This window comes from Quercus robur, chromosome 4 (genome assembly GCF_932294415.1).
Source record: "Quercus robur chromosome 4, dhQueRobu3.1, whole genome shotgun sequence".
Lineage (NCBI taxonomy): Eukaryota > Viridiplantae > Streptophyta > Magnoliopsida > Fagales > Fagaceae > Quercus > Quercus robur.
In genome coordinates, this window is record NC_065537.1 from 40,411,608 (window position 1) to 40,426,385 (window position 14,778).

Consider the following 14,778-nt stretch of genomic DNA (forward strand, 5'->3'; position numbering starts at 1 on the left):
GTTGATTCAACTATTCCAAATGTTTTTAATACATTTTGTACTTTAATTTATCGACTTAATTACAGCAGTAAACGTGAAGTACGTCATGCCTTTAAAATCATTATATTCTCCTTGGGTGAAACTGAAATCAATGGACTTAAACAATTAAGGTTGTGTTTGAGATTTCAGAAAAAGTTAGTTTATTTTACTTTTAAACTTATTTTTGCTTCTAAAATGAATTTCATTGCACTGGTAAGTGGATCTCATTGCTCCAAAAGTTAACTTTTAGCTTTTTTCTTTTTTTTTTTCTACGTACTTTCAACAAAAAATTTTCAGTTTCAGCAAAATAAACGATTTCCAAAACTTATAGTTCTTCTTTTTTGGGATAATTGTATAACATAAAGTCAAGTACATATGTATACCCCATAAATTTGTATTTTAAAATGTGTTAACAAGTAGAACCGTCAAGAATTTTGCTGTTCAACTAATTACTCCTGCTCTCCTGGTATTTCCAACTAAAATCCCTACTCCCCAACTATATATTGAATTTAAAAAATAAAAAAATAAAAAAGTAGTTTCAACAAATCATGAGAACTTATAAAAAAAAATTCAGGATAATGATTGATTTGGAAACTTTAGAGTTATTTTGTATTTAGTATAAATGTATATGATACAGAAAAAACTATCTTTCAACTTAAAATATTTGTAGTTAGATGCACAACTAAATTTAGCCTTCAGCCACATCCCCATCAACCAAAAGAAAAAACTCCTTAACCAAATGAACCACCTTGATAGTTGATACATGTCATGCCCACAAATAGACAGCCCAGAGAAACTCATGCTACCCTCCTTCCATAACAATCTACACCCATTTTTTCCTTATATAAGCAACTTAACCTTAAATTCTTTCTTCTTAATATCTTCCTAAACCCACTTCTCTTTTAGTAATTTTTTTGTTCCTTGTCTCAACTCTGAAGAATTCAAGAAAAGAGTGTTATTGTGTAGATAAACTAGCCAGACAAAAAAACACAATGGCGGGACAATCAAGAAAATGGCTGATACTTGTGGCAACAACATGGATACAAGCATTTACAGGGACAAACTTCGACTTCTCATCTTACTCCTCTGATCTCAAAACAGTGCTTGAGATAACTCAGGTTCAGCTAAACTACTTGTCTGTTGCTTCTGATATGGGAAAGGCATTTGGGTGGTGTTCTGGTGTGTCTCTTAAGTATTTACCATTGTGGGTTGTCATGTTCATCGCTGCAATTATGGGACTCTTTGGTTATGGCCTCCAATGGCTTGTCATTCAGAGAATCATCACTTTGCCTTATTTCCTGGTAATTATTACTACTTCTTTCTTTAATTCTCTCCTTTTATATATTTATTGATTGTGTCAAGGGAAAATGCAAGAACTTAGGAAAGAAACTAATTGCCAAGATGTTTGTTTTTATTACTTTTAATTTGTTAAATTATTATCTCTTTTTTGATTCATTATTCATAACTGGGTTTTGAACATTCTATGCTTTCTTGTTAGTTTTCGTTGAGTTTCATTTTTTTGGGAAAAGTCAAAAGTGGGCCTCTATCTCATCAAAGAAGAGGGAAAAAGTGTCTGATTCTAATTAGGAAAAGTGTCTGATTCTAATTATCTGGGAATTCATTGATATGCTCATTTATAAGTGAACCTCTAGGCTCCACATAAGAACAACCATAGCCGCACACACTTGAAGATGGACAGTCTATTCCTAATTTAATTCTGATTGAAATTTAGCTACGCAAAAGAGTTGGTTGTTTATTTTCTTTGGGTTCGGAAAAAAGGGTCAGTTGGTTGATGCCTTAATGGTTAAGACTTCAGTGAAAACAAACAAACGTCTCCATCAATTTTTAGTGGTAGTTAATGCGAGAAACATTTTCAATCTAATTCAATTTTTAGGCCGCTAATGACATTATCTTTTAGTTGGTCCACCCTCCAAGAGTGACTAGTGTTTTTTTTTTTTTCTTTTTTGAAAGCAACAATGACTAGTTGGGAAACCCATTTTTCCAAATTGTTAGAGTTGCTTTGGCTTACTAGATTTAATATAAAATATTTTTTTAGAATTTATTAAGGTGGTAATTTGTCATTTATTATTATATGGATGGACAATTAATTTTACTTTATTATCTATTATTAATAACTTGTCATCTTGATTCTTAAAAATATATATATAACACTATTGTTACGAAAAAATATTATAAAAAAGATTGTGGCTGTAAATAAAACATAATTTTAACGTATTGTTCTAGTGTTGCAATGCGGGAAATTATTGTGTACTCCTAGAGTATCATAAATGCGTACTCCCTCATCTCACATGAATGGTGGGTCCTACCAATTAAATTCATGATGGGACTCACCATTTATATGAGAGAGGGAGTACATATTTATGGTACTCCGGGAGTACCTAATAATTTTCCGTTGCAATAAGTTAAAGGCTACTAAAGGCTTTACTTGAACCAGGGGGTAACATTCTTCACTAATGGTATGTTTGTCTTTAATGTGATTCTTGGTTCTTGAAATTTGTGTACTTAATAATAAGTGTGATATGTTTATAACCTCAATCTATAACTACAAATGTTAGGTCTTTTGGTAGTTGTATTTTAGTTAAATAATGTATTATAAACCCGGTTTAAAACACTAATATTACTATTTTCGTATGTGTTCTAATAAGTATTACTGCTTAATAATAATAATAATAATAATAAGTGTGATAGTGAGATCCGTTTTGTTGAGTTTAGTGAACTAGAATGAATGGTAGGTTCATCTAAAAAATAATAATAAATAAATGAGAATGAACGGTAGGTAGCTCCCCCAACAACCTTTTTTTTTTTGCTAAACTGCTCCCCCAACAGCCTTGCTCTGACTATACGTTGTAACTTTTATCAGAACTAATTAATTTAGATTGTTGTTGCATTTGAGATTTTAATAAAAATTTATTTATTCTAAGTAGCTATACCTCCTCATCTAACTTTCTTTCTTTGAGTAACAGCATATAGTCACTCACGATTCTTTCCTTCAGTCTAATAATCTAAGTTTGTAACATATATAACATATTACTGGTAAAATAAACAAATATTATACTTTTTCTTAAGATTTCTTCTGTCAGCATCTGACAACTGATTTTTCACATTTGAAACTTTACTTTTCAAAAGTTTTGTTAAATTGCAGTAGTTGAGATTAATTAAGTTTCAATTAAATTAGGTTTAATGTGCTTTAAGTGAATTCTGATAAAATTATGTTTAATCTTCTCTAAACAATATTCATCAATAAATTTCAATTTAGTGTGCGTTTGCGTAGCGGCAGGTGTGCACGTTTTGCATTTTTTTTCCTAGGTCCTGTGCACTATTCACGAACTAGCAAGTACGGAAAAATGCAGTAATAACTTTAAAACTAGGTCCTACTGGCAGTATTCATAGTTTAAAAATTATTTTGTTACAATGTTTTCAGTAATAAATTTTCAGTTTTCAACAATAAGCGGTATCCAATGTACAAGAATATATATTTTTTCTATAAAACATTCTTGTACATTGCACAAATCAGCCAACAACACGTGTATTTATGATCTTTTTTCCCTTTATCCTTTCACCTTCCCACATGTAGCATCAATCACTTGTATCTTATGAATGGCCCAAGGTCTCTTGTACGTTTAGTAGTGTCCTACATCAATATTGATCTTAATTTACATCAACATGTAGTGTGGGGCGATGAGTCTACATCACAAGCTCCAATTTTTTTTTTTTTTTATTTAGCAAAAAAAAAAAAAAAAATTATCCAATTTCATTTGATGTTCTTTAAAGTAATACCTTTTTTTTGGGGGGATTGAGAAATAAGTTATCTGTGTCATTATTTCTAGATTTAAATAATAATAATAATAATAATAACCCAAAATTGTAAAAACACAAGCATTTATGCACTTAAATTTAGGAATAGTAAAGGGTGACATATTGAGAATATTTCCCAAAAAAAAAAAAAAAAAAAAAATTAAAGGGTAAATGAAACTTGGGAGTAGCCATTCTTATTGTGCATGTATTGCTTCAATTATATTCGTTATTTCCGAATAATCAAGAGCTAATATATTGCAACTAATCGTAACAATGTTAAATCTTGGCAGGTATTTCTTCTATCCTTGATGGCTGGGTGTGGCATTTGTTGGTTCAACACTGTTTGCTACGTATTGTGCATACGAAATTTCCCAGTCAACAGGTCACTAGCACTGTCCCTCACCATCAGTTTCAATGGTGTAACTGCAGCCATATACACCCTCATTGCCAATGCAATAAAACCCAATGATGACACCATTTACCTCTTCCTAAATGCACTAGTTCCTCTCTTCACATCAGGCATAGCACTCGTCCCTATCCTTTGCCAACCCCCTCTCCAATCACTCACCACCGAAGCCATTCGCCGTGACTCCTTCATTTTCCTTTGCCTCAACATTCTAGCAGTCTTCACTGGCCTATATCTCCTCCTACTCAATTCTTTATCTTCTAATGTATCAATGGCTCGCATTCTTCTCGGAGGGGCTCTTGGTCTTCTAGTCCTTCCCTTGTGTTTGCCTGGAATTGTGTGTGCACGTGAGTGGGCACGTCGGAACATCTACCCTACCTTTTGTTTTGATAACTCAAGCTTCAATTTGATTGACCCTGATGATCTTGAGCTTCATATAGAACTCATTGGAAGTGAGAGCAATGGCACGAATGGCAATTCTTATACTGCAATAGACAAATGTGGGTGTTTTGGGAAGGTGATGGAGAAAGATAGGTTAATTGTGCTTGGAGAAGAGCACCCGGCTAGGTTGTTGGTGCAGCGGTGGGATTTCTGGCTATATTATCTCGCATATTTCTGTGGAGGAACATTAGGGCTGGTCTATAGCAACAACCTAGGGCAGATTTCCCAATCACTTGGATACAGTTCAATGACTAGTTCTCTTGTCACCCTCTACTCCACAAGTTCCTTCTTTGGCCGTTTGCTCTCAGCTGCCCCAGATTTCCTTCGCAAGTATGTACTTACCTTAATAATCTTATTCCTTTAGTGTTTACTATCTTTAGAGTTCACAAGCAAGGGCAAAGAACCATATAGGTACCAGAAAAGGTTACATGCACTGATTTTGACATAAAGGTTACTGTTTGGACCAAATAGCTCTGATTTTGACATAAACCTCAGCTAGTTATTTGTAGTGATTATAAGGTCCAAAAATGCCCAAAAAAGGGACCATATGCTTAGGATCTAAGCTTATTCTTAATTAAATGAAGCAAACTGACCTCAAAATTTTTTACAAATGCAGCAAGGTGTATTTTGCAAGGACTGGGTGGCTTGCAGTGGCATTAGTGCCAACACCAATTGCCTTCTTTTTGCTGGCTTCATCAGGCAGTGAGGCAGTATTGCGTGCAGGCACAGGCTTGATAGGGCTGAGCTCTGGGTTTGTGTTTTCAGCAGCTGTGTCAGTCACATCAGAGCTATTTGGTCCAAACAGTGCCGGGGTCAACCACAACATCCTTATCACCAACATACCCATAGGCTCACTCCTCTATGGCCTTCTTGCAGCCCTGGTTTATGATTCCAATGCAGGGGGCTCAGCCCTGTCAAGATTCTTGGGTGAAACAATGGTATGCATGGGTAGGAAATGCTACTTGCAAACATTTATATGGTGGGGTTGCATTTCCTTGTTTGGTGTAGTTTCAAGTTTCTTGCTTTTTCTAAGGACCAAGCTCGCTTACAAACACTTTGAAAGGAACAGGACTAGAACATAACTCTGCTCTTAGCACTGAAGTTCCTTTTTTGAGTGCTAAGTTTTGAGATGAATATAGAGTTTAAAGTGATACAAATAGTGATAGAATCAGATAGAAATTATAACTAGAAACCTATTTAGCGTGCTATAAAGGAACAGGGTATAAATTAAAGAAGCCCAAAAAAGAAAAACTCAGATATTGCTACAGATATCTGGATTGTACAGATGATCACTCCTTAATCATGTTTCATATTTTATCTCTTGTTTGGTTGACAGTGGAATTGTGGATGTTAGCAATGTAAGCCAAGCCAACTAGTAAACTCGCACATGCCTACTTGTAGAGCTGATTTGTACATGCATTCAATAAAAACAGTTCTGATGGCATTGTGTTGGTAACAGTCTTTGTTTAAGAGTTAGTCTATTAGAAGTAACCGGTGCTTCCAACCGATTACCAAGTGCTTGGATTAAGGAAGCATTCTCAATTCCACCTGGTTACTTTTATATGGATTTGAAGGGTCAACTGCTTAATTTGTAGACTAGACAAGACAGAAGACTCATGTCAGGTTGAGCTTCACACAAGTTCAAAATAAAATGATGACACTTCATAGCTTGATGCCTTCGACCCACTGGTTGAAACCATAAACGAGAAAATGATGCACAATATGACAAACATAAACTAAAGGACAACTTGAGCACAATATAATGAAAACTGCATGTGGAGATTTCTTTATTTAAGTGACAGTAGATTCAAGTGAGGAAATAGTTGAAGTGAGGACAAATACAAGTACATACTTTTTTTATAAGTAATAAAAATTTTATTGCAATAAAAAAAAAGACCCAAGTACACAGGAAATGTATTGTGGGTGCAATACAATTACGATCCCAAAAAAAATTGGTCAAACAAAATAGGAAGAGAAGAAAAAGATTGTTGTAAAGCTAAGCTCCACTCAAGCAAAGAATGGAAGAAGAAAGATTTAATTTTGAGAATAGAATATTCACATCCCTCAAAACAGAGCATCCATTCTTGCCAAATACACCACATTATGCAATGTGGCACAAATCTCCACAAAGCTATAATGCGATGTAGACTAAAATTGCCCTACAAAGAAGCAAACAACTCAATGACCCTTTGCGGCATAACCCAGTGAATACCAAACAAGCTAAACACCATTGTCCACAATTCATATGCTATAGGATAGTGAAGAAGAAGGCGATCCACCGATTCCCCACACTGTTTGCACATACAGCACTAGTCTATCACAATAATTCTCAGCTTTCAAATATTATCTATTGTTAAAATCTTACCAAAGGCAGCAAACTATGAAAAGAACGCCACCCTTGGAGGCACCTTCACTTGCCGCAGCATTTTCCAAGGGATGGCATGACATTAGAAGGAGATAGTGAATGATAATATCCACAAATCTCAAACTCTCTACTCTTAACTGGCTTCCAGCAACTTTTGTCTAAACCATTGCCCCGCACAGATGTTGAATAAATCATGTCCATAAACAAGGCCAAAGATTCTAATTCCCAATCTTGCACTAGACGAAAAACTTGGACAACCCAGTGAAGTCTACCATCAGAGAAACTGATAACATCAGGTATAGCAGACTCTTTATGTCAACTAATGCTGTAAAGTTTTGGAAAATCCTCCTTGAGGGTAAAATCCCCACACCATTCATCTTGCCAGAACTTCACTCTTGTACCATCTCTCACATCAAACCGAATAAATTTGGCAAAAGTCAACCAACCTCTCCTATTGGATTTTCAAAGAGTAACACCATAAGGACCTGATACATCTTTAGTGCACCAGCTGCCCCCCCCCCCCCCCCCAAAAAAAAAAAACACTCCCATATTTTGCCTCAATAACCCTCCTCCAAAGAGTGTCTCTCTTAGACCCATATCTCCACAACCATTTGCCAAGCAAGGATTAATTAAATCTTCTCACACCAAAAACCTAACCCCCCACTTTGCATTGGTTCAAAAATATGGCAATTTGATAAGGAGTTCAACCATGCCAAGCTTGTCCTGTTTGAGCCTAAGGTCTAGGCCCGTGGCGCCATCAAATTAGAACGAGTTTAAGAGCCAAGCCTTGGAATCCCTAGTGGAGCTCAAATGTCCTTGTTTAAGCTCACTCATACAACTGTTGGCTTTACTCGGTCTGCGTAGTTGAATGAGAGAATCTAGAATTCTTTCAAGCTAAGGCTCCAATTGAGCATAACATCAGCAATTGCACTAGACCTTGGTCTACAATTACTATATCCTAGTGCCTTTATATACACTACGTCTAAACTAGCGTGGTTGCAAGCCTCAAGGAGTCTTGATTCAATTGTAAACCCATACTAAAAAGACTACGCTTCCCAAATGTGAGTAGCAACATATTGAACGTAATAGTAGGTTACTATCCCGAAAGCCTTAAAGATATGGTTCATGCAACATTAAACAGAATAATCAGGTTGCAATTTGCTATATAGTTCAACGGCTTTCAACCATGCCAAGCTTGTCCTGTTTGAGCCTAAGGTCTAGGCCCGTGGCGCCATCAAATTAGAACGAGTTTAAGAGCCAAGCCTTGGAATCCCTAGTGGAGCTCAAATGTCCTTGTTTAAGCTCACTCATACAACTGTTGGCTTTACTCGGTCTGCGTAGTTGAATGAGAGAATCTAGAATTCTTTCAAGCTAAGGCTCCAATTGAGCATAACATCAGCAATTGCACTAGACCTTGGTCTACAATTACTATATCCTAGTGCCTTTATATACACTACGTCTAAACTAGCGTGGTTGCAAGCCTCAAGGAGTCTTGATTCAATTGTAAACCCATACTAAAAAGACTACGCTTCCCAAATGTGAGTAGCAACATATTGAACGTAATAGTAGGTTACTATCCCGAAAGCCTTAAAGATATGGTTCATGCACCATTAAACAGAATAATCAGGTTGCAATTTGCTATATAGTTCAACGGCTTTCAACTTGTTTGTAAAATCAAACCAACCAAACTTAAGCTTAACGTTCAAGCTCTCAGATAAAAAGCCAAGCTTGAAGAACAACAAATTCAACCCAATTAGGCTGTAAGCAAATGAATACCATACAATAAACTACCAATTGTCCCAAAGACTTAAACTGTTAAAAAACAGTAAATTTAACGACTTAACATTTATTCTAACACTCTCCTCCCATGTGGGCCCAAAATCTCCCTTAAAAACTAATATGTGGGATTTTAACTTTTTTAAATAGGAGGTAGAATTGAGACAAATTTTGAACTCATGACTATATACTCTAATACCAATTGTCCCAACAATTTAAGTTATTAGGAAATGGGGAAGTTAATCACTTAACCATTATAACAACACTATGCATATCCAAGTAAAGAAGATCATAAGAAGTAACATTGACAAATGATCTAACACTGGTGAGTTTCTTACTGTCTATCTATGATAACATTATATCATCGACATCAGAAAACTTACTAACATAAATATACCACTTTAAGGCAATTAAACTCTCTCTACTCAAATGGGGGTTTGCTAGAGTATTTTCAAGTCCAATTCTTGCAACTGTACAATTGTTAGACTAGCCACGGACAAAAAGCATTCTTGTGGCTGAAGGAAATTCCCAACTCCATAGAAAAGGAGATGAATAATTAATGTTGTAAATTCAGAAAGGATACCCATAAGTTAAATGCTGTTAAATACATCCACAATTTGATGGATGCCGTATAAGGTTTTATGAGAACCTTTTATTGTAACTAATAACAGTAAGGATATTCTGCATTCATATTACAATTAATTAGTAACACAGTCGCATAATCTGAAAGACTAAAAGATATTTCACTAAAGAAAGAAATATTTTTTCCAAAAACAATCCCAGTAAGCATACAGCAGATGCCCCAAAACGAAAACTTCATGTAACATTAACAACTAGTAACATTAAAATCTAAATACACCAGTTTATAGATTCTAGTGGAGCTCTGGACACGAGTGATTTCCTAGCAAGTAGTGTTGTTCAGGAGATTAACAAAACACAGGAAAAGGCATTAATGAGAGATACTATTCAATAACAATAGGAGTGTTTGAACTCTCCCCCTCAGAACTGACCTTGCCTTGAAATTCAGGTGGGATGTCACCTCTAAGAATTTGAACTCTGAAAACAAGTTTTTTACTGGAGCGCTCTATGAGCTCAAAAACACATGCATCTCCAACCTTGAGATTGTTGTCATTTATGAATGCTCTCCATCCAGAATCAAACTTTTTATGAGTACGTTGTGTGCCATTACATGACATCTCCCAGTTCTTGCCACAGTAAGTCAGAACTGTGGGGACCACAAGAGAAGGAATTATTGAATGCAATTTTGCCGGAACCCCCTGTAAATCAACATAAAAATTATTCAAACAAATTAGACAAAACTTAATTTCAGGCAAGGTAGTCAAAGGCAAAAGGTGACCTTAAGGTGCCAAGGTCTTGTATTGCCCATGGCATGAAGTGACAAAAAGGCACTAGCTTGAGTGAAGCAACAAGCCATATACTAAATATATTTATCATACATAGAGAAAATAAATCAAATGTACCAAGTGTATTAAAATATTATAAGAAAGTGTTTTATGTGTTGCATGAGAAATTAGGTCTATCAAATGATTTCAAAATAGAAATAGAATTAACATAGTTTAGGCTCTATTAGTTATTCCAACAATAGGTTTTACAACAAGCTTCTACCATTAATTAATTAATATAACAATAATTTTCGCAACAAACTTTTGTAAATTAATTTATATAACAATAGATTTCATAACATGCTTTTAAAATTAATAATCTAATGATAGGTTTTACAACAACCTTCTATTAAAAATTAATAATAAAAAAATGAAGGGGGCCGAGGCTCTCACCTTAGTGCCTAAATTGTGATAGGGCCAAAACAAAAGAGGTTAAATACTAAATTGTAATTTAACATAAATGCTAATTTAAATTAGTCTGAGACATCCAAAACTTCAACATTCCACTTATTGATCTCACCTGATCTTATGGAGGGTGGGGAGTTAACAAGAAGTCAGAGAACATAAGGGTAGGTTAGGAACCGAATCAAGATTCTAGTAATATTAAAATGAAAGTGGAAGATAGTCCACCTGTTCATTTCCATTCTATTTTTATTTTCAGTTTGAAGATCCAAATAAATGAAAATAGGATTGCAGATAATCAAAGGGAATACTTACCATTTGATACAAGGGTTTGACATGTGATTTTGCAAGAACGATATCAAAATATGGCTTCCCTGAAAGTGGCCAATGTTGATTCTCTTGCAAATTGGTCTCCATAGGAACTTGTCCAGTTTGTGCCTGTGGGTACTCCATTTGACCTTTACTACTTCAATACCTGGATTACCTGCCAAAGAGTGCACTGAATAGTTATATTAAAGCTGTCGACTAGGTTCCAGATTTTTAATTTTTTTTTTTTTTTTTTTTTAAGTGTCAATTATACTATGGTATCATACAAAGCATAAAATAAAAATAAATTTTTTTTAAAAAAAACTAGAGATTCTTAATCCCATGACAAAAAATAATTCCACATCCAACAGCAGCCATGAGAAATCAAATTGTAGACTGTATGTAATTTCAAACAGTGTAAATAACATATACAGCGTGCAAGCAACATGAAGAATATTGTAAAATATGGCCATATATCTAGCCTTGCACATTGTAGAATATACTGCAAAATTAAACAAAAATAAGATAAACCCTAGTTGATGATATATACCATGTGAAGAGCATTGGTGCAGAATGGAAATGTGCAGACAAACTGGGTGGAAATACAAGGAAAGACATAACAAAATGTGCATTAACAAGGAAAATGGTGATTTAGTGCATACAAATGAATGTGCTCGCTACGCTCTACAATTTGAAATAGTTGGTCATGTATAACAACCAATGACTGCTCCAATGGAAGTGGCACTCTGAACTAGTTAGTTACAATATCAAACAATGTTTTTATAGTTATCATTGGAGATTAGTATCATGTTCTTAAGCAATTCTATTACTTAAACACAACATCCAATGGAATACATATATTAGTTTTAACCCATCTTTCAAAATGGAATCAACACAATTTTATGTGCATAAAATTCAATCATAATATAGTCTGAAAAAGGAATCTGAAGAGAACATAAATTAATTTTCTTGTTAAAAATGTGTAAGTATATCACTGATGAGAATCCAGATAAGCATTCAACCACAGCCAAGAAAAATATATTATTGGTGAATTAACCAAAATGGTGCTGTGTAGGCTACATTTGAACCAAGAAATTTCCTTTCTTTCCTTCATCTGAACCAAGCAAATAAAAATAGTGTTGGATTTAGGAAGAAGGATGAAAAATGAAGGCAACGTGATTGATTTTTACACTACAGATAGTCTTTATTTCCATATTTTCAATTTCCACTTCCTTTTAGCCAGGTAAACAGAATATTGAAAAAGAAAGAGCTGAAAAGGAATACTCTCAAGTAAGATACCAAAAACATAGTTCCTTCAACAATATTAAGAACACACCCAATTTCACCCCACATTTCACAACATGCTGAAGTAGTCAAGTGGTGGTCCCATATAAAAAACAACAATACTACAACATACCCAATTTCACGACATGCAAATGTGGTCAAAAACTATGAGCGGCCAACCAAAATCTAAAAGTGGTGAGTCCATGTAAACAGGACTGGACAAATAGTGTCCGTCCATCCCGCAAAATTGACCCCATTAGTATATTGTGAAATTGGGTGTCCCTAGAATTATGAGAAAAACTAAGAGCACAACAAAAATCTCATAACGTTTTCACAACACCTTTGTTTTGAGTTGTGGTGAGTCCTAGAATAATTTTTTTTACAACTTAGCCTATTGTGAAAGTTTGTTGGGTCCGTAGAAGAACTCTAGAAACTATTGTGTAAAATACAGTGAACAGGAAGTGTCCACCACTCACGGTAGAGGTGTCCCCTAGAATTATAAGAACACAAAATCAAATCTCACGACATTTTTCACAACACCCTTGTTGTGAACATAGAAGAACTCTAGAATTATTGGAGTAAAAAATAGTGGGCAGAAAGTGTCCACTCACAATCTAAATAACTTGCATGGATCATGATCTTATTTGTTACCCAAATACACAAACACTAATAGGACAACAATGGGGATCAAATAAGAGGTGTTTACACAGATTAACGAAGCGAAATGGAGAGAGATTTACAGAGATTATTACTACATTGGGCAAAAACAAAAAAACAGAAAATGATGATTGCGGAATGTAAAGGAGATGAAGAGACCTGAGATGAGGAGTTCTGGACGTTTGCCCCCACAAGTACGGCAGGAATCGGAAGATACAACAAGAAATAGAATCCTAGTAGAATACAATCTCTACGTGCTGTGTTGTGTTGGCCTATGTGAACTAGGGTGGTGGTTGTTGAGAGTTGAGAGTTGAGAGTGAGAGACAAAAGGCAAAAGCAAAAGAATCTCAACTGAAAAGTGAAGCCACGATGTGAATGTATGTATGGATTGGTGGCGGGGCTTCAAAAGTTACAATATTGCTTATTAGATCCCTTTTTTCTTTAGTTTTATTACCAGTTTTAGTCCTCAATTTTGGTTCATACTTCAAAACGCTTCCCACCCTTTCAAAACAATCCTTATCCCGTTATTTTTTTGTGTGTCAAAATATCTTCATTATTTTTATTATTATTTTTTTTTTCAAAACACATTTTTTTTTAAATAAAATAAAAACTAGATGCCAAATAACTTTAAAAATAGTATATCAATTTAAATCATATCATATTATATTATATATTATATAATAAAAGTTGGGTTTAGAAGCCATGATTACGTCTGGTAGCTTCACTAAATTGCAAAAATTTTATAATTTTTTTTCTTATCTTTTTCTTGTACAATTTATAAGTTGACAAAAATTTTAATTTGAAATCACTTCTTTGGATAAAGTTTAATTGACACAAAAACTTAATAATTTAATATCAACTTAACTTCTTCTCATCCATTTTTAAAAAAAAAATTCTTCTTCTTTTTTCCCCCAATTTTTGGTTTCTACGGTTTGTCAATTTGTTCTTCTTTAAAAAAAAAAATTAAAATTATTCTTCTGTTTTTTTTTTTTTTTTCCATTTTTTGAATTCTACTGTTTATCAATTTGTTGTTCTTTTTTCTTTTTTCTTTTTAATATTTAGATGAACACAATTAAGAAAGAAAAAAAAAATTAAATAATTGATACATCTTAATTACCTATAATACATATTCTAAAGTTACATTATCTCTTTCTTCTAATCAAATATCATCTTCTTAATGGGATTTTATATAATAGAGTTTAACTGGAACTCCACTTCTCTTACAGGTACATGTAAATATAGCACTATTTAAAGTAGACCAATTATTGGATTTTGATATCATGATATGTAAATCAAATCCATTGCTACAAGGAAATGTATTCTTTTTTTCTTTTCTTTTTTGGGAGAGGGAAATGCAGTCATTTAGATCTAGCTTATAAATCAAATTGCAAGAAAGAAGTATCAGTTTCAGACTTTCATTCTATATACACGGCATGTTGCAGTACATCCCTGTCTTCAATTTTTTTTCCTTATTTATAAGGTAGATTTCTATCTTCCTCAATCTAAAAGCTACGATAATTTTTGTTTATAATTTAACAGAATGAAGTTTATGTGAAAGTCTAGGCTGTGCAAAATTCACAAATTTGAATTGTGGGGTTTTTTTTTTTATTCCTAAGGCATTGAATCCGTTAATTATTGATGTGCTCGAATATGGTTCTTAGAATTTTCTTAACTTTTGCTACTATGCATATTTGATGGTTTCTTTTTGTGATGCTTCTAAGATTTAGATTTTAACTTCACACCTCCACAAAGTAGACTAACATTAAACTTTTTGTTCATGTCAACTTCATTTATGAGGAGTGGATATATATATATATATATATCAAATAATCCATAGTACCATGTGGTTTTTTTTCCCCCTCTATTCATCTCTTCTTCTACCATGTGTTTGTTTACTCTAATTT

General features: G+C 34.0%; 2 protein-coding genes across 2 annotated transcripts; one reads left to right on the plus strand and one right to left on the minus strand.

Moving 5' to 3' along the window:
- The first annotated feature begins 686 nt into the window (after positions 1-686).
- Positions 687-6,139, plus strand: LOC126721720 (protein NUCLEAR FUSION DEFECTIVE 4-like). Its single transcript, XM_050424784.1, has 3 exons — positions 687-1,319; positions 4,125-5,011; positions 5,298-6,139. The coding sequence occupies exons 1-3, from the start codon at positions 1,011-1,013 to the stop codon at positions 5,761-5,763; spliced, it is 1,662 nt and encodes a 553-aa protein (XP_050280741.1). The 5' UTR covers positions 687-1,010; the 3' UTR covers positions 5,764-6,139.
- Positions 6,140-9,541: 3,402 nt separating this feature from the next.
- LOC126721722 (B3 domain-containing protein Os04g0386900-like) lies at positions 9,542-13,222 on the minus strand. Its single transcript, XM_050424785.1, has 3 exons — positions 13,034-13,222; positions 10,943-11,111; positions 9,542-10,099 (listed from the first exon to the last, which is right to left on the minus strand). Exons 2-3 carry the CDS (start codon positions 11,078-11,080, stop codon positions 9,785-9,787), a joined length of 453 nt encoding a protein of 150 aa, XP_050280742.1. The 5' UTR covers positions 11,081-11,111; positions 13,034-13,222; the 3' UTR covers positions 9,542-9,784.
- Between the last annotated feature and the right edge of the window lie 1,556 nt (positions 13,223-14,778).